This window comes from Aricia agestis, chromosome Z (genome assembly GCF_905147365.1).
Source record: "Aricia agestis chromosome Z, ilAriAges1.1, whole genome shotgun sequence".
Lineage (NCBI taxonomy): Eukaryota > Metazoa > Arthropoda > Insecta > Lepidoptera > Lycaenidae > Aricia > Aricia agestis.
Genome location: NC_056428.1, coordinates 12,818,512 through 12,838,927, shown reverse-complemented (window position 1 = coordinate 12,838,927; position 20,416 = coordinate 12,818,512). Strand labels below are relative to the sequence as shown.

The 20,416-nt window shown below is 36.0% G+C and overlaps 3 protein-coding genes across 3 annotated transcripts; 2 read left to right on the top strand and 1 right to left on the bottom strand.

Moving 5' to 3' along the window:
• Positions 1-155: 155 nt before the first annotated feature.
• Positions 156-7,193, top strand: LOC121738661. Its single transcript, XM_042130868.1, has 5 exons — positions 156-596; positions 681-925; positions 1,121-1,253; positions 1,711-1,840; positions 7,072-7,193. The coding sequence occupies exons 1-5, from the start codon at positions 246-248 to the stop codon at positions 7,155-7,157; spliced, it is 945 nt and encodes a 314-aa protein (XP_041986802.1). The 5' UTR covers positions 156-245; the 3' UTR covers positions 7,158-7,193.
• Positions 7,194-7,369: 176 nt separating this feature from the next.
• Positions 7,370-17,555, bottom strand: LOC121738662 (ubiquitin domain-containing protein UBFD1-like). Its single transcript, XM_042130869.1, has 6 exons — positions 17,429-17,555; positions 16,900-17,330; positions 16,690-16,815; positions 8,646-8,787; positions 8,309-8,355; positions 7,370-8,068 (listed from the first exon to the last, which is right to left on the bottom strand). Exons 1-6 carry the CDS (start codon positions 17,439-17,441, stop codon positions 7,958-7,960), a joined length of 870 nt encoding a protein of 289 aa, XP_041986803.1. The 5' UTR covers positions 17,442-17,555; the 3' UTR covers positions 7,370-7,957.
• A 1,410-nt stretch (positions 17,556-18,965) lies between these two features.
• On the top strand, positions 18,966-19,896 carry LOC121738332. Its single transcript, XM_042130309.1, has 2 exons — positions 18,966-19,268; positions 19,435-19,896. Exons 1-2 carry the CDS (start codon positions 18,966-18,968, stop codon positions 19,894-19,896), a joined length of 765 nt encoding a protein of 254 aa, XP_041986243.1.
• The last annotated feature ends 520 nt before the right edge of the window (positions 19,897-20,416 follow it).

Below are 20,416 nucleotides of genomic sequence, written 5' to 3'. Positions count from 1 at the left end.
TTTTTTAATTTGCCGCCTTTTTCCAGTCTCATCTTTTGCTAGCCAGACTCTATAACTGTTCACATTTTTCGCCTCAACTCTGACGCTGGCAACTCCTAAATGGGGAGGCTTACGCCAAAAGAAGAAGAAGAAGAATTGTTTTAATTTTATAAATTACATTTTATCGTATTCATAAAATAACTTAAACGTTAAAAACGTGAAATTTAGGAAGAAACCCCTATATCTAAGGAACAAATAATGACAAAATGCAAAGTAATTCTAAGGAGAAACGGATTCTACAGTTTAGATTGAGGCAGATTCAAAAGAGGGCCCTTGAAAAGGGATTGCAAGTTAGAGTTCTCAAAAGATTTAATTATATTTGTTTCGTAGAGAATAAACGATCGGAAAGCTTATACTTGACGTTGATAATAACAGGAGGCACTATAATATTACTGTTATTAATAAGTTTTGGTATTCAGTATGCTTTAAGTTGTAGATGTTTATTACCCTTGAACTATTTGGTGTGGGAAGTAGCTCGGCCTCTAGCTGATTGTAGTTACTGTGCGAACGTAACGAAGCCTATTATCCTGTGGAATGTAACACGACACAGTTTCAAAGTGAGTATTATTAACAAAATTTGCCACTGTAGCTAAAAATGTTTTAACATTCCTTCTATTAAGCTAAATTTCTATGCATTTCAGCCCTACGCGTATTCATCAAAACCTATCATAGTTAAGAATTCTGTCACTCATTGGAGTGCAATAAAATACTTCAGTTACTATATGTTTAAAAGACTCTATGAGGCGACTTCAGGTAGCTATGAAAGTTTAGAAGGTTGTCAGTTTTTAAACTTTAAAACAGACCTCTTCTCTCTAAAAGAAGTGTTTAGTATGAGCAATGCCAGAGTGAGAAATGAGCCAGGAGAGAAACCCTGGTATGTTGGATGGTAAGTTAAATATATTTTTTAACCTACCCTGCTGGGCAGTGGTCTCAATTCAATATTATCATTGGAAAATTGTATAAATAAAGCTTAGAAAAATCCATGCATGTTAAATCACTCTTCAGATTTCAGACATCATAGTTATACATTTTTTTTATCAACATTTTATTATTGTATTGTAGTTTTAATTTTTTTTTCCAGGGGTAATTGTCACTCAGAAATTCTACAAAAAGTCAGAAAATACTACAGCATACCAGATTTTTTACCGGAAGATGCTGAGTACCCAGCAACAGAAAATATATTTTTTGGTTATGAAATAGGAGCTGTGATGCATGTAATTATTATTTTACCAACTCTTTTTGGGAATATCCATACCAAATGCAAAAAATTCTGTTACATCTTCTGTTTCTAAATGAAATTTGGGATGAGATATTCAAATCCCATCTAAGAAAATATAACAGTTCTTACATCTGACAAATGTATAGTTTCTGCAAACAAAGTTGTATGCAACATCTATCTCTGAGCAATGATGTTTTTATAATATAACATCATAGTCTCCGAGTTATTAATTCATCAAGCCCCATACAATCACCGGTGACCGAGACACAATAGAAATTCTATTGTGTCTCGTTTTTCCACGAAGGGTTAATCCTTTGATCGTGGATCGTGAATATATCCTAATAGTATAATTTTTTTATTGCTGATTAAAAATTCAGTAACAGATTATAAATTTTTACAACATTGTTAAAACGCAAAATGATGTTTTATGAATAATGAGTTGTAACTTTTAGTTGGACTACATCCCAAGGCTCATGTGGCAAGGTCAAGTGAGGGGTAGAAAGAACTGGATCATTGCACCTGTCCCAGAATGTGAACACGAGTGTCAGAGGATAGAGTACTATGTGGAGCCAGGGGATGTTGGTATGTTTACATACATTTACCATAATATTATCATTAAAATTATGTATCTGAAACAAACCTAATAATGAATGCCATAATCTTAATAAGAATATCTCTCACCTTAGACAACATCTTTTTGTTGTTAAAATATCATAGCAACAGTCACTGTTAGTTAGGGCATCGAAACCCGGACCCAATTTTCAAAACCCGTGTTTCGGGTTTTCTTAAAATTCAAAGATTAACGATGCGAAAATACTTTAAATATGATTTTCAGCGATTGCCAACACCTTTCCAGTAAAATACTATTTAAATACCATAGTGTGCGGTGACGGCAGTGCCCAACCAAGTCTCGAGTGAACCGGCACGGCCATACTTTTATAGAAGCGACTATTTACATCTCCTATTATATTATATTGGATCTTATCAAAGCTAGGGATTAATATTTTCGGGCCAAGATTAAGTATTACAACAAGCTTCACCTCCAAATTACATATTATATTATGAAATGTATTTGTGTTTTATGATATATATAAAAATCTATCAATAATTTTTGAAGACAGTAAATGGAAGAATATAACCTTAAATATAAAACGTATGCCAACAAATCTTTATTAATTAATCTTTTACATTTTTATTGCTGATTGTCATACATTATACCTGTAATTAAATTGCCTAGTTTTTACTTGAAATTGCCTTTTGTCTGCCTTGCTACGGTATGAAGCCGAATGTTCTTTGTAATTTAAGGTAACTTTTCTGTCATCTAACTTAGTGGAAAATCTTAAATTACTGAAGAATCTTACATTACACTACATCTCAAAGCTTTTTGGAGTCATTAGTTCTAGTCACAATAGACAAAATTCATGTCAGATTACCATATAATTAATCAGACCAGACTATAATATTATGGCAAATGCGGAAGGTTGCTTTTAATGAATTTGGAAGATGGTTGCCATGCTGTTACACACAAGAAATTGTCTCTGGCGCTGGTGCTGGTAAAAACTCTGCTTGTTATACTCGATTCACTAAAATCACGTGTTTTAATAATTCCGCAGTGAGTATGACATCCACGGCCGGCTAAAGAAAGCCACCATTCGTCCTATTATGTGTTACCAACATCAGTCTCTCAAGCAATGATAAGCAATTTGTCGTATTTGCCAGACCGCAATACAAAAATATGGATTCAGATTATACTTGATGGAAACTCCTCGGCATGGTTTTGTCAGTTTCTAGGGGCTGGTTGATTTCCTGGAACATTTTTACTGATTGCATGATCTTATTATTATCGCTTTTTGTTATGTTGTGAATACCTATATATAACAAATAATGACAAAAACATAACGACAAACAAAAACCTTTAAGGGTTTTTAGTAAGTTAGATGACTGAAAATAATGACTTTAAATTGCTAAGAAGACTGGGCGTCATACCGCAGCAGAGCACAAAAAAATATTTTTAGTAAAAACAATGCCAAACATCGATCAGTATAAATTATTACTATTAATTTGGCAATCAGCAATAAAATATTCAGTTTATAAAACGAAATAAAGATTTGTTGACTTATCATTGATTTTTATGACTGTAGATACCTGCGATTGCTTTAGAAACGATAAAATTCGGAAAAGTGTTTTAATAATATGTTTTTTTAAATACCAAAAAATAAGCTATCATTATTCCATACACTGTCTTCAAAAATTCCTGACAGGTTTTTAGATATTCCAAAAATACAAATGTTCCGAAGACTTTGTTGATGGGTGTATTTCATCAGCAATTACGGTCCATACAAGTTTCAACGTTTTGTCACTAACTAGTGGCTGACTTGCCCACAAGTTAGAACCCTTTGAAGCTGTCCATACTTTATTTTGTAAGCCTTTGATCACATAATAAACAAAACTGTGGTCAATCGCTGAATGTTGATTGAAAACTATAAAATAAGTTTAACAAGACTTGGCTTCTATGAAATTTGAAAACTTTTTACGAAGGATAGATTGTTTGAAGAAACTTGGCTTTTTTTTACATTGAATAGTTTTGGTAGGATTTTTAAAATATTTTATTAATAAATATTTTTATGACAATTAGTCTTTAATGCTCTTAAACGAAACTTTTACTTTAAAATATTATATTTTTATTTAATTATGATTTATGACAAATATAAATAATTAAACCTATACAATATGTTATAAAAATAAATAATTTGTATGTTAGTTTGTTATAAATACCTTAAATCAGGTCTGGCCTTTATTAATTATCAAAGAAACGAAAAACCCGAAAAGCTCGAAAAACCCGGGTTCCATTTTTGAAACCCGGGTTTTTTCATGATCCCCAAAACCCGGATTTTCCCGGGTTTTCGGGTATCGGGAAAACCCGGTCTCGATGCCCTACTGTTAGTGCCTTATCACACTGGCGATTTGAAAGCGACGCGATTGCGCGGCGTGGACGTCGCGACAGCGCAGCGTCGCGTGGACGCCATTTTGTACACTCATCTACACAGATTATTATTATATACAGGGTGTCAAAAGACCGCTTCCGATAACTTCGTGGGGTTATTATAGGGCATGAGATATATCCATTGGTGCAAGAAATTTTCATGTAATCGCCAGTTTTTAAAATAGTCAAAATTTTCAACACGCAATGTATAATGCGTGCAGTTAATGCGCGATAATATCGCCCGCCGCCGATGAATGAAACCCCGGGCCGAGCCGGCCCCCCCGCGCCGCCCGCGCCGAATACCGCGCGCGCGGCTTTGCGCTAGTCATGAGTTAATACAAAACAGCTGATCGTGGTGTGCCCTATACCCTAGCCCGTAGGTAGTGAATAAACCACCAATATTGTAATGATTATTAAATTACAATAGTTTTCACGATTTAACAAAATGTTACAATTTATTAATTACCGTTTCTCAGGTTTTTACTCAAAAATACTCAGTTTTTACTTCCGGCCAAAAAGGAAAAGAAATCATAATTCATCATCATCCGATTCACACATCTGTAAAAATACATACACAGTTACCTACTGCACCTATCAATACCTATCAATGGAAAACATACGTGATAACATGTTCACTGACCTGTGATCAGCTGTCTGCTTTTATGAAATGCAGTTCGAACTGTGCTCCATGATCCATCTAACTCGATGTAGATTGCAGAGTTATTCAACACTTAACAAAAGTAATTACAGGAGACATTCCAATTCTTTAAACACTTTTTATTGCACTGTTTAAACCGCACTATCGTCTATCGACGACGATGTTCACCTGTTCCTTAAAGCATCGCACATTCATCGGACGTATCTTGTCACGGCCTGTTATTAATAATTACAAACATAAAAAATAGTTAACAATACACAAAACAAGCAATAATATGACAACATCTAAACGTAAAATTACAAAACTTAAACAAAAACGTCACAGTACCTACACCAGCACGGCGCGTGTTAGACAGCCGACTGAACAAAATTGAAGAAAAAACTTTGTAAAATAATAGGGATGTATCCCTGTGCAATGTGAATATTTTGAGTAATCGATAATTTTTTTATCGATAAATCGTATTAATTGTTTTACATACGAGTACGTATTGATTACTGTCAAACTAAAAATAAACAAATACCTACTCAATATTAAGAAAAGCGACAATAATTAAAAGTTATTTAATTAATTAGGTATTAAAGTATTTTCATTGGTACGTAGACGCTTATACGCGCATACGTAGACGCGCATAACGAGTACCACGGTATAACAATCACTTTATCACGGTAATGTAGGTATCGAATTTAAAAAATGAGATGAGATCTTCTAAATAATAGTTATAATTTTTATTATTTAATGGTAATTTAAATATCGACTAAATAGTATTGAATTTATAGGGTACAACACTTAGATTGTCCTTGAAATGGATTAGCGACACGTGCGTCGTGCACCTGCAGAGCGGCACGCTTTGTCGGCTCCGCGATCAAAGCAAGCCGCCGTTCGGTGTCTTTTGACTACTTCCGAAAGTCGATACACGACGAACATTATTTCAAAAATTAAAATAGATTTTTTAATTTAGTAGCCATTTGAGCATTGAGGTAATAGGTTGTTAGAGTTGTTAGGAGATAAGTTTGATTTTTTAACAATTACTTCAAGTATCAAAACGTGGTAGTATTGTGTAAATTGTTAATAATTGATTATTATTTCAGTTGTAATAAAATACTTTGTGGTGTGATACATTTCGTTAACGAGAAGTGTTTTTGACGTTCTTGGTGGTGACTGGTCTTATTGCTTGGTGTTAAGGACTATTTTCAAAATGCATAAAGAAGTAAGAACACTTGAACTCAACATTTTTCACGTAAGTTAATTGCCAGTTTTATGTATGAGGTTTTTTCATGTATCATCTGTTATTTCGATTGATAAGTGACGATTGCGGATAAACAGTTCATCCGCATAGGTTTCGTTACTTACGATGAACTTAGCCATACTGTCGTAAGTTGTTACACATGCACAGACAGTTACTTACAGTTTTCTACATGAGCTACCATTAAACTCTTAACACTGCAAGTAGCTTAGATGAGAGGTCAGAGGTCAGAGTTCTAAGTTCCACGTCATGGTGACCTTCATGGGTTTGAAATTGAAAAGACATACATTAGGGTTTCTGTGTGTTCTGTCGTAAGTCGTAACTCGTAGTGTATCGTCATTCGTCGCATACGACCTTTCGACTTAGCGTGCGTAGGGCGGAGCTAACAGCTGATTAACGCGGTCAACGTTCTCGGGTTTGTACTCGGAACACGAGAACGTTGACCGCGCGCTTGCAAATGGTTATTGGGGTAAAAATAATAAAATTAAAAAAAATATTTTAAAATATTTTTCTATGTGGTTTATTATCATGTTTAAAGGATTTTAATTATAAAAAAATAAAGAATAAAAAATTAAAAAAAATTAAAAAAAAATTTAAAAAAAAATACATATTCGTAATCAGAAAATGTAGTATAATCATACCCCAAAGTTATCGGAAGTGGTCTTATTACACCCTGTATAGTAGACTCGTGTAGGGAGTAACGTCAGAATCCATTTTGCTGCTGAGTGTCCGAAACGCCGAAGGCAAGCTGCGTGCACGCCGCGCAGTCGCGTCGCTTTCAAATCGCTCGCTAATCGCCAGTGTGATAAGGCCCTTAGTGTATAGCTAGAGCATAGTAATTGTAACAACCAAAAACAAATATAATAGCAAATAAAAGAAAACTGTGACTTGCAAAAGAATGCTCACTCATAAAGTATTTTGTTTTTCAGTGTTGCTGGACACGAGACTATGGTATCATTCCACGAGCATCCCAAAAGGTCAATTCTCAATAACTGTACAGTCAGAATACGGATGATGTGGGATATCTTACATACTATAATTTAAAGTACAATATAGTATTATTTACACATATCACGATGCCAAATTTTTACAATTTATTTTACAATGTGCCATTTTATTGTGGTGTTTTTATAATTTAAATTTAAATTATTTTATTTTATTAGTATTTAAGATTAAGTAAATGTTATTTGAACAAATATGGGTTTTACTTGAAATTAAACAAGGATTGTAGTTTGAAACAATTTATATATCTAATTCTAATGAATGTGAAGGATTGGCGGGAAGATCGACATAATTTTGTAAAATTAATAATAATTTAGAATAGTATATAAAATTTTCAGTCAAAATGCACCATTCTGGCCAATCCTCCACTTGAATATTATAAATTTCAAATAGAGATCAGGTTAAAACACGAGGGATGTATTAAGCTCGTAATAAAGCGGGGTACCACCTGTTTACACCATACAGCCCACTACCCAAGTGCCAATATAATCCACAATAGCAAAAAATATAATCTTAGTTGACCAGATAAATGCCAGGACATCAATGGACATAAAATGTAATTGACATGGCATGATTATATCACAAATAATTACAAACAGTCTGCCTCTTTAATGTTCCACATTTGAAATGTTAAAATATATCAAAATATAGAACCTCAAATTACGAAATGTAATAATATATTGTACTTGAAAAATTCCAGTTATTTTGAGTTTCAAAACAGTTTAGATAGTTACATAATTTAAAATGTATTGCAGCTACCCATGTGTTACAACGGTAGATAGAGCAAACTTTAAAAAGGTTGACTGCTGTTATTTAGAAGAACTGCCACACCCCGAGTACGGCATCTTTTATGGCCTCTATGTATTGTGCGGGAACCCAGTATACCCAGTACCTGGACGCTTCAGTCGGTCCTAGCTGCAAACCCTACAATAATAAAAAAGCAAGTTTGAATATAATTAAAATTTTCCCAATCACACATGACACGGTTCAAACGCAAGGGTCAGGTATTTTTAAAAGGGACAAAAATATTTTACTTCATAAATGGACAAGCTTAATTTTCTTACATTTTTAAGCTTTGTTAAATTGTAAAGCCATTCTGCTTAATAATTTGAACAATTGGAATAAGAAACCAAATATGAATAGACCAATACAAATCTCACTTACCATAATATGATATTCCTCGTGATCCTTAATTGGTTCAGAAGTGATACCTGAAACAAAAATACAAAAATTGACTTTCCAAATCCAATTTTTTTACTATTCTTAAAAATTTTCAATAGGCGTGTCCAGACAGAGCTAGCAGCCTCGCAATGCAATTGCCGCGCGAAGCAGTTCTGTGTGCTCGCCTATTATGAAATAAATTTTCTGTTCCTTGTTAAGGCTTCAACTCCCAATTTCATGAATTCGCGATCAAAGTACTAATCTGAATATGAATTTATACATAGATGCACATAAGTATAATATTGTGTTATAATTGAATGAAAAATGTATTAAAACTTACTTTTGATAGATGTCATAGCAAGTTTCTCTGTGCGCTCCTTGGTTCCGAGCCAAAGCTGATCCTGCTCTGGTTTGAATGTTAGTCTAACTTTGCCTCCATGTTTATTCAACATCCCACTGAGTGGCACAGGTGGTAAAGGTTCCTAAAATATGTGTAAGACAAAATGATAAAAAAGGTCTTGTTAAAACAAAGGTTATAATAATAGTTTTTCTTAGTCTTTAAAGTTTTTTTAACTATTAACTAAAGTGGGTTCAATAATGTTTAATACAATATAGAGCTGTTTTTTTGCTGCTTGACAGGGGGCAAACTCCAAAGTCATTTATAAATTTATAAGTAAAGTATCATAAATGGCTTTTTAATTCTTTGGACAAAGAAATAATCACCCAAAGACAGTAAAATTAATAATAATATGGCTAGTATTATTATTATTTTCCATCCCTAATTAACAAAAATATTTTGTCTATACTGTACTCGGTGAAACATGGCGGTAACGGGCATTGACTCCCTGTCAAAAACTTGTCATTTTCTATACAAAGCCGCGATTGACAACATCTGACACTTCATTGTCAATTGCGGTTTATATTATAAAGCTACGAATAATCAAAACTAAGGAAACGTAGTTACGTTACCTTACCCATACTTCCACCGTTTTAAATTTGGCTCCTTTTCGAACACTAAAATATGACAATTCAGATTTTCGCCAAGGTCGTTTCCCAGGTAACGTATCATAATATTGCGCGCCGGACGACAGCCTGAGCGGTTATTGTCATTGTCATAGTTATGAAACCAGGGTGACCATATTTAAATTACAGATCCTGCCATACTTTGGTCAAAAAACTGCCAAAACCTGCCAAAGCCTAGTAAAAAATGCGCAAATACTGCCAGCTTCTTAACTGTTGCTTTAAATTATGAAAAGCAAAAATACACATTTTATATTTCAATTTTTTATTAGATTAAACCTATCTTATCGTATAAGACTATAGGAGAGAGCATTGTATCAGTGTATATGAGTAAAAAGCGTATCAAGTTATGGGTAACGTAGTCTGTCAAAAAGTGAAGAAATTAAAAAGTGGCAACAGCGTAGTGTCATCCTTTCCAAATCAATCTCAGAAAAAAGGGATGACACTATGATGTTGCCACTTTTTAATTTCTTCACCTTCTTGACGGACTATAGGTCCGACCTACTCGGCCAAAGGAGTCTGGATCATCTTTTGCTTTGGATATCCACGACGATAGTTTTGGATCTTGCTCCTACTCCGCTCTATACGCTCTTTCATATTTTCGCTTCATCACCACACCACCACACCAGTTGTTAGTAGAATGTCACCACCAGAGAGTTGTAAAGCCACCACCAATAATAACTATCACCCACGATACCAGTTACCACACAAGAGAAGTATATTCAGTTTGACAAGGCTGTTTATGAACGTGGCGAGAAAAGGAACTAACTAACTAACTTAGATATCATACGTAAAAACGTCATTTTTGACAGTTCTCCTTTACCAGCAGCGCCCATCGACATAATTGACATGAACATTTAAAGCCTTGTCGAACTGTACAGGGAAATACCCCGTAAAGTATCCAGGGTTGCCATTGTCGGAAATTTGAGATGCAATAATAAAATTTATTTTTCATACCCCAATCCTGCCAAAACCTGCCAAGTTTTTAAAACGTCAACCGATCATGCCATAGGCTAAAATAAGACGCCAATCCTGCAAAAATGGCGGGAACCTGCCACATATAGTCACCCTGTATGAAACAAATAATTGTCAAAAGCGGATAGTGTTATGCAGTATACACCAAGCACATCTACTATCACGAAGAAACGAGCACATTATTATTATTTTAAAATTAAACATTCTCCTCTGATCCTTAAGACATCGATAATAATAATAATATACATGTAATAATTATGAACAAACCATGTACGACTCAGGCGAATCTAAAACTGTCCAAGCACCTAGAGAAGACGTTTTCAGATTACAAAAATCTATGTGCTAAATTATTACAGAATTGAAATTAAAAACTTACGTAAAATTTGTACTTATAACTCACAATTAATATAATATTTTAATAACAGTTAGCAGTTTTTTTTATTTATGTTCATTTACAATATTAAAGGAAATACTTATTTGTTTCTGTCGATTGAACATAATTTATTACATTATATTTAAAATTTCGTTTATGATTAAATTGTTACATCTTGCATAACACTGTCCATGGCGACTTTGTAAAAATTTTGTAATTATATTGTTTTTTGATTATTGCATTTTTAGAATAACATGTAAATTTAATAAGACAAACACAAAGGGACCAGCTTAATTTTACGTAAATACCCTAGCATCCAACTTAAATAAACGATCTTTTTATTGCTTTTTTTGGTCGACAAAAATACAAGAAATTTAAGCATAATTTTAAACAATACACTTACAGATGAAAGGTTATTCCTGTATTAAAAGTCGTATATGTATGACATCTATACCATTTCACAGGGCATTTAGGTATTTTAACAACAAAAATATTGTAAAAAGCCACGCCAAGCCAAATATTGTAAAACGTAAGTAAACAAACCTATGTAAACAAATTGTAAAATGAGTTTGACAAAATTGTCATGACAAACTGGTTGAATGTCACTCGAGTATATATACACGAAAAATGTGTACCGAATACATGCATAAATATGCATGTATTCGGGTCACATTTTGTAGCCTTTTGGTGCACTTTTTTTGACGGAGTTAATCTTCCTTAGTTTTTATTATTCGTAATTATAAAGTTAATATACCTAGCGGAATAGAGCAACAACCTAGACCTGTCAAACGTAATTGAAATTGGTTTCATCTGTGTGTAAAAATATATGTACGTATACACTTACACAAGCATGATTGAACATGATTTCTATGAGATGAAATTGTCAATGTGGGGCACGTGCAGACTGGACGTCAAAAAAAGAGTGCTGCTGTCATGTACCACACATCTCTCTTTAACACGCAGTGTTACTGATAGTGACATCTCCCTTGCTCAGGCCTTTGTTTATCTATTCCGCTAGGTATATTAACTTTATGGTTTATATAGAAAATGAAAATTTTTGACAGCGAGTCAATGACCGCTACCGCCGTTTCGCCGAGTACAGTATAGGTTAAAGCTAATTCTTTAGCGGGTATGTCTTTTTAAAGTATTTGATAAATATTACGTATAACACGGTCAAATTAACTAGACGCACGGTTTGATGATGTCATTATTATTATGGAGCTTGCATGTTATATAATATATACTAGCTGTTGCCCGCGACTTTTTTTTATTTTTTTTATTATAAAATTGGGGCCGTCTATAGACTGTTCGTCCATATCCTTTTTTTGTTATTTTATTATTTAGATTTTTCGCACCAAGGATAATTGAAATAATATTATGAATTTTAATTAATTGTGGTCCATCACGCCATGGACACTTTTTTATATATATATATATATATATATATATATATATATATATATATATATATATATATATATATATATATATATATATGTGTATATGTATATTTAATAGAATAGAGTATAATATGTTATACATATAATAAATAAATATATACATTTATTGTTTTATAAATTGCATAATAATAATATTAATGTTTTGAACGGTGAGGTCCCAGTCGGTGTGGCGGCCAGTAGATCCGACATTTTCCGATTTCCTTAGATTTTATGCTGCTCCACCCTTTGCCTTTAGATGTTGTGACATTGGCTTGGTGGAGAGGGGTCACTCAAGCTGGGTGGAGTTTCTAGGTTGTTAAAAAGATATCGTTCTGTGTCGAATCTACCCGCCATGTGGCTTAGGACTTTATCGTTCCTGTCTTTTATAGCCATTTTTATATTATAATCTTTTATGTGTTCAGTTGACACCTCCGTGGCTCTTTTTATGAAGCTTGCCACAGCGTCTCCATCAGTGTCAGTGTAATAGACACAGGTGTTAGTGTGCCGGGATATAGCTACAACTGCATGAGGAACGCTGTCATGGATTGCCAGCTTTCGGGACTTGGTCTGTATGATGATCACCGAAGGACTCGTTAATCCCTGAGCTTCATGGATTGTGAGGACGCGAGAGTCCGTTCCCGATCCATAGCCTGTATTAGTGAGGGCTACTTTCTCCTCTTGTGTGTGGACAAGATACAGGGTATTTAGATCGGTTTTAGGTATTCTGGCTCCTGTATACTTCATTAGCTTTAGGGACCGCACAATTTCCTTCGATGAATAGATGTTATTATAGACCATGTTTAAGGCGTATGCCACATCCATAGGGCTCCTGTGTGTGCAAGACAACTCCTGGGTGATGCTGGTTACCAGGTTTGGACGAGTGTAATTAAGTTTAAAGAGGTTTTCACGCTCTATAAACGGAAGTTGGTTAATATCTCCAATGAGGATGACATCGTTGGCGCCTGTTAACTGATTCGCCATGACGATTGAGCCGAAATGGTTCATGAGGGCCTCGTCAACTATCAACCTTTTGTAGGTTCCTTTTGTCCCATTTACCAGCAAAGAGGCCATGGTACGAACTTTATCTTTAACTTTGTTGCCAGTTCGTAGCGATAGCCTTTGCTTTAGATCCTCGGCTGCTTCGATTGTAGTTGTTATTATAACGTCTGTTTCCTCATTGAAGTTATTAATGATCCAAGTTGTCTTCCCACATCCAGGAACTCCATTGACCCACGAGTAGTTGATAGGTTTCGCGAATATGTCCCAGTCCATGCTAGATTCGGGGTCCCCAGATAGGACTTCTGCCATTTCTAGTATCCTGTCTTCCAGCATTATTCTGGTACATTCCGCTATTACCACTATTGGATCCTCAGATTTTGTAATAAATTTGAGTGTTCCCGTGCGTTTTGTCTCATCCTCGTCCAGAACCACGAATCCGCAGTCGGCACTTAATGCCGCCATATACTGCCCTGTCATCGCCCCGGCAATTATTGTGGAGGTGACATTGTCGTATATGGCAGCTTTTGCATCCTCGAGTCTCACTTCTAACAGCTTTTGATTTTTCCGCTGATAGGCCTGCATGATCTTATTGCAGGTCAAGAGCTTTATGGTCTTGTTTGCTCTTATTATTGCCTGGAACTCGAGGAAGGCATTTATTATATGATCTTCGGGGCTCTGGGCCAGTCTGAGTTTTGGCGGGAGCACTTGCCCGAGATCGGCCCTATACCTTTTGTTTTTATTTGCCGGTGTTTGTGTAGATGGTTCCCTCAAAAAAGCCTCCATTGCTAAAGCCTGCCGATTTGTTTGTGACGAAGCCTTGATCCGAGAAAGGGTGTTTTTATCCTCGATCATTCTTTCACGATAAAGTACTTTTTTTATGGATCCCACAAACGCTTTTAATTTGGCCATTGAGTTTAGAGACTTCTTAATTTCATTTTTATCTCTCTCTTTCTCATCCTCTTTTTTGTCCTCCCGTGATGCTTGGAGTCGTTCACTTGCGGAGGATGAGTTCGCCTTATTACTGGGTTGGGACGCTGCTGGCTGATCATCACGATTCCTTTTGAGGAAGCTTAGGTCATCCCCTCGGTTCTCGTAGACGATTATCTCATGATGTTCTGAGGCTTTTACTATTCCATAGTAATTTGCAGCCCTGCCTTTGTCCTGTCCCAGTGACATTGCGTCTACGCTGATTATGCGTGGGGTGGTACTGTGTCTTATCCCCATTGCTCCCAACTCCTTCAAAGACGAACATGCCCGTTCAAAGGCTGTTTGCGCGTCCCATTCGAATACTATTATCGTTTTGGTGTCTGATTTCAGTACTCTGCATGGTTGGCCAGCGAAGGTAGTTGTTGGGAGAGCTAAATATTTGCTCATTTTCATGTTCGCCTTTGATGTACTTCCGTTTAGGATTGCTGCTAGTCCCGGTGAGATGTTGACGTGGTTGGGAGTGCTAAGACGGCTGTATGTTATACCCAATGTTTCCGTTGGATTTGACATAAAGAGAGGGATCGGCCTTAGTTTAATTTTCGGTTCCCCGTTTTGTCCACGGGCTAATAATTGTTGGGTTTGCTCTAGGGTCGGCTGTGTTACAATTTCGGTTGAAACTGCCCGTTGTGTTTCTGTGTGTGCCTGTGATTGTGTTGGCGCATGTATTTCTCCTGGCCTGTGGGTTGATGTGAAATATGTCTGTATGGACGTTGGAGTTTGTGATCGTGTGCGTTGTGTTTGATTTCGTGTGTGTTGTGTTGATGTGTTTGTTATTACTCGCCTTGGTGTATAGTTTAATTTGTTGTGGCCTGTGTATAATGTTGAGCCATTTGCTGTGCCCGCGACTTCGTCCGCGTGGACTTCAGTTTATAGCGCGCGATGTCAACAAAATTGGTGTCAAATGCTTTTATAAAAAAACCCTGGTACCCCTTAAATCAATACAGCTGTCCAGTGTGCACACAATAAGTATTTCATTTTTTTATATTAAACTTTATATTTTATGCCAAATTTTAAAGCTTATTTAGCCCCCCAATTACACAACTTTACCCATAAACTATTTATCATTGATAGCCGATAGGTTTAAGGTTACGTCACTGCACAGATAAAGTACTGAGTTATTTAATACCTACCGTAGAATAGATCAACAATCGAAAATAATTGAAACTTAGATGGAAGATGATACCACCTCTTATAGAAAGACTTTTGAGCAAGCGTCAGCGCGATGTAGAAGACGCACGGCGCCATCTATTATGAATTTTTGGAACTAACTTAATTTGAACAAATTTACGCATTTTCACCCCCTTACAACCCTTTTTTCAGTAAAAAAGTAGCCTATGTCATTTCTCAGGCTTTAGACTATCTGTATACAAAATTTCATTACAATCGGTTCGGTAGTTTTGGCGTTTGGCGTGAAAGCGAGACTGACAGACAGACAGACAGAGATACTTTCGCATTTATAATATTAGTATAGATAGTATAGATTATGTGCGCGGCCCTAAGAGGGGTACCAGTTACCAGGGTTTTAAAAAGTTTTTAAATTTGACACAAATTTTGTTGACACCGCGCGCTATAAACTAAAGTCCACGCGGACGAAGTCGCGGGCAACAGCTAGTTATGAACAAAAACAATATATAATAAAGTAGGTATGATTAGTTCTGTTACAATAATGAAGTAAAAAATAAAACGCCATCTGTTTTTATATATTAGAATTAAAATGTTGATTGCATTGATATATTTTCTGGATGGAATACAGGCCAACACGGTACACTCGAACTCCTTTATTTTAGAGCGCCTTCTGTTGTCAACTCTTCATTTTATATGTTCTTTATTTTATGTGTGTGTTTGTAACTGTGATGTGCGCAATAAAGTATATTCATTCATTCATTCATTCATAATGCATGCATTTTTAATATATTATATTAGAAATGCAGTAGGAGTTCTATAAGATAAAATAGATTGATTATTATTATACCAAGTGATAATATTATTAAACATATTATTCTAACGTATTAAAAACTATAAACAAAAACATAATAACTAATTATAAGTATGATTAAAAAATAAAATGCCATCTGTTGAATCGTATTAGAACTAAAATGTTCATTGCATCAATATATTTCTGGATTTTTTATAATATTATACATAAAATATATTTAAGATTTTTGAAATATTATTTTAATACACATCCAAGACCCAGGAACATTGAAAACTTTTTGTTCCGCCTGCGGGACTCGAACCCAGGACCCCCGGGATGAGCGCTGGCCACGCGCAATGCGAATTCATTTTCATCGATATTTTCATGGAAATAAGATATTTTCCCACATCAAAATGTAGCCTATGTCCTTTCTCAGACTCTAGAATAACTGTGTACAAAATTTCATTGCAATCGGTTCAGTAGTTTTGGCGTGAAAGCGAGACAGACAGACAGACAGACAGAGATACTTTCGCATTTATAATATTAGTATGGATTTCAATGCGACAAGTTAATGTGACCGTGTTGTAGATAAGTGTAAGGATAATGTAAACATTTGTAATAATAGAGGTAAGTAGGTAAGGGTTACTCTTATTAGAATTATTTTAGTTGTTCTCACCTTGACTCCCTTTATTCCAGGCATTACATCTGGTGGAATACCCTTATCTAAAACTTTTCTATGGTTCTTCTGCATACACAATGGCTCTTTGCTGGATTGACTGCTAGACTTCTCTTCAAATATTTCCTGAAAGTATGTTTTCATAAAAAAGTTATTTTAGAAACTTCTAGAATTGCCTTTGAAATATTGTTTAGCCAAGAACAATGTTACCTTTGGTGCACTCTTCACAGCCAATATATCATCCATTTTGGATCCAACAAGCATTACTTTTCCGCCTTTGACGATCCCAGCTTGTCTGATTGTCCCGCTGTCCCTGGCCATTCCTTTAATGATGAGTTTCTGTGCTGACTGTGGCACTGCACATATTCGTTCTAAATGCGCTTTCAGTTCTACTACAGAGGCATCGTAAGCAAATGTGATGTCATGTTTATTCTTATTAAATACAACTGTAAATTCGACTTGCTCAGGAATTTCTGAAATGTCTGTCTTTTCCGATGTGCACGCAGCGTTCTCCGTGGGGGCTTCGATGTGCGGTTTATCATCATTCTCACTCGACTTTTCATCTATTACCGGCTTGGAATTACCGTTTGATACCAAAGAGTTTGGATCCCGATTCTCTGTAGTGTCTCCTTTTTCAGAAGCTGAAAATTTAAACGTGAGTTAGCAATATTCCAGAACAAAAGGTCGAATCCTTTTCGCGGAATTTTTTGGTTAAGCTTCGGGGATAGTATGTATTTACCAATATAATCCATTATAATGTGAACGTTACTAAACAATTTAGTCTAAAATGAAAAAAATCGATTAATTATTATTTTCAAATGGTTATTAAAAATATTTCAGCCGACTTGCTGTGGGTGACGTGAAGCAACAAATTATTCTTCCTCTCCTTTTTTTCTTAATATGCCGCTCCGCTTTTGCCATGGCCAGACGTGTCACTAGTCTGTCAAGAAAATGAAGAAATTAAAAAGTGGCAACATCGTAGTGTCACCCCTTTCAAATATCAATCCAAGAAAAAAGGGATGGCACTACGATGTTGCCACTTTTTAATTTCTTCACTTTCTTAACGGACTATAAAATAATGAAAACCGGAAAACAATATACGGTCTGCATAGTATTATTGTAAGGCCTAAGCGGGTAATACATGATAATATGCAAAGAAACCTTGTGTCATGGGGCGAAAGAGACGAATCCCAAATGAATGAATATCATAAATTATGTAACTTGGGGTTACGTGACATTAATTTCCCTCCTGAACTGAATGATTGTGCGCATGGATTTTGTGATAGCATATGTCATAAAAATGTAGTGGACAACTTATATGCACAAATTGTTAATGTGTTAAGTACGGCAGCTATTAAAACAAAACGTAGTGTTACTAAGCCTCGCAAACAAAAGGTTTGTGGGTGGAATAAGCACGTAAAAGATGCTCATCGGGTGGCCAGGCTTAACTTTAAAAAGTGGGTGTCACATAACAGGCCTACAGTTGGTAATATTTATGAACAGCTGATGTGTGAATCACGTAAGATCTTTAAAAGTCGGTTAAAATGGTGTTTAAACAACCAAGAGCAAATCAAAATGAATATGTTAGCTAAGTTGCGAGCCGACAAAAATTTTGTTAAATTTTGGAAATGCACTAATAAGTTCGATGTTAAGCCTGGCCTCCCTACCAGTGTCAATGGCATTAGTGATGAAGAGGGAATTGCGAATATGTTCATGGAACATTTTAAAGTGCAGTCCCGCTCAGTTCTACTACTGCGTCCGGCGTGCGGGGGGAGGTGCCCGTGCTCATGTTTACTGCTAAAGAGGTGAGAGATGTAATTAAGCGTATGAGCAGGGGCAAGTCTCCCGGTCATGACGGACTTAGTATCGAAGACTTAAAATACGCAGGTACACATCTACCGAGAGCTTTAGCTCTGCTCTTTAATATCTGCATATAACACGCATATCTGCCAACGGATATGATGAAAACTATTGTAGTTCCCATTGTCAAGAACCGAGTAGGTGATATCTCGGACAAGGGAAATTACCGCCCTATATCGCTTGCTACTGTAGTGGCTAAAGTGTTGGACAGTGTGCTTGACTCATATCTGCAAAAATATCTGGAAGTGCATGATGGACAGTTTGGGTTCAGACCTAGACTGTCCACGGAAAGTGCTATCTTGAGTCTCAAGCATACTGTCCAATACTATACAAGCCGTAGGACACCGGTTTACGCATGCTTTCTGGATCTTTCAAAGGCATTTGACCTCGTTTCATATGATGTACTTTGGAAGAAAATGGAGAGCATGGGTATACCGGTAGATATTATAAATATTTTTCGTTACTGGTATCGGAATCAGACGAATCACGTGAAATGGGCCAATAGACTCTCTAGGGCGTACAGGTTGAATTGCGGTGTGAGACAGGGGGGTTTATCGTCTCCTAAGCTATTCAATCTGTACGTGAATGATCTCATAGTGGAGCTCAGCAGTATGCGTGTCGGATGCAAGGTTGGTGGTGTTAGCGTTAACAACATTAGCTACGCGGACGACATGGTATTGCTGAGTCCCACTGCGAGAGGAATTCGGGAGATGCTGAAGGTGTGTGAGAGATACGCTGATTCGCATGGCCTGACATATAATGTCAACAAAAGTGAAATTATGATCTTTAAGGCCGCTGGTAAGTATCCCGAGTCCATACCTCCAATATACCTCGGCGGAAAGGAGCTGAATGCAGTATTTAATTTTAAATATCTCAGCCATATAGGTACTTACCGACGACCTTAAAGATGATCTAGATATTGAACGGGAGCGGAGGGCTTTGGCGGTGCGAGGTAATATGCTGGCCCGCAGGTTCGCACGTTGTACGGATGAAGTGAAGATCACACTCTTTAAAGCGTTCTGTCAGAATCTGTACACGGGCGGCCTGTGGATCAGCTATACCAAAGCATCTCTAAACACCCTTCGCATCCAATATAACAATATCTTCAGGATGATGCTGAAACTTCCCCGATTTTGTAGTGCGTCCGAGATGTTTGCACAAGCAAGGACGGATGGCTTCCGGGCACTCATGCGCAAGAAAGCTGCATCTCTAATAAATCGCGTAAGGGGAAGTGACAACAGCATCCTGAAGATTGTGGCAGATGATCCGCATGCACCTATATTAAGGAACTATGTGCGGATAATGAACGAATTCGAGAGCAGACCTCCAGGATATATTCGCTCATAGTTCTAAATGAGGTGCATGATTTTTGTTTAGTTTTAATTATTTACTTTAAGTTATGTTTTGTTCTTTTTAAATAACCCTAATAATTTTTAATTTATGTAATACTAACCAATGGACCACACTGTAGTCTGAAATAAAGATATTTGAATTTGAATTTGAATAGTGCGTACTGCGTAGCATCCAAATTAAATATTTTTGTTTGTGTATTATAGATTTTATCTACAAAACTAGCTGTTGCCCGCAACTTCGTCCGCGTGAATGTATATGTTATTAAAATCGAGATTTACAAAATTGAACACCCATCTACGACTATTTTATTTGAATCTACATTACACACGAAATTTTTAATGCACCACAAATATATTTCTTTCGTCTTGGCTGAAAAAACTCTCCCAGAGAACATGATTCAAACATACTACCTTCGGTCGTACATATTCTACCATTTCTACCTATGTGCTCGACCGATGCTAGTAACTTAGATCCGTAAAGTTTGACTTTAAAATTTCCATGGCTGGTAACGAAT

What these genes read in the sequence shown, in the direction of transcription:
- LOC121738661 (XM_042130868.1), top strand. Translation starts at nt 246, where the DNA reads ATGCAAAGTAATTCTAAGGAGAAACGGATTCTACAGTTTAGATTGAGG. An exon ending in AAACCCTGGTATGTTGGATG is followed by an intron (nt 926 to 1,120) that starts GTAAGTTAAATA and finishes TTTTTTTTCCAG; the next exon opens with GGGTAATTGTCACTCAGAAA. An exon ending in AAATAGGAGCTGTGATGCAT is followed by an intron (nt 1,254 to 1,710) that starts GTAATTATTATT and finishes TGTAACTTTTAG; the next exon opens with TTGGACTACATCCCAAGGCT.
- LOC121738662 (XM_042130869.1), bottom strand. An exon ending in CTGTGAAGAGTGCACCAAAG is followed by an intron (nt 16,816 to 16,899) that starts GTAACATTGTTC and finishes ACATACTTTCAG; the next exon opens with GAAATATTTGAAGAGAAGTC. An exon ending in TGCTATGACATCTATCAAAA is followed by an intron (nt 8,356 to 8,645) that starts GTAAGTTTTAAT and finishes TTTTTGTTTCAG; the next exon opens with GTATCACTTCTGAACCAATT.
- LOC121738332 (XM_042130309.1), top strand. Translation starts at nt 18,966, where the DNA reads ATGGAGAGCATGGGTATACCGGTAGATATTATAAATATTTTTCGTTAC. An exon ending in GAATTCGGGAGATGCTGAAG is followed by an intron (nt 19,269 to 19,434) that starts GTGTGTGAGAGA and finishes TCAGCCATATAG; the next exon opens with GTACTTACCGACGACCTTAA.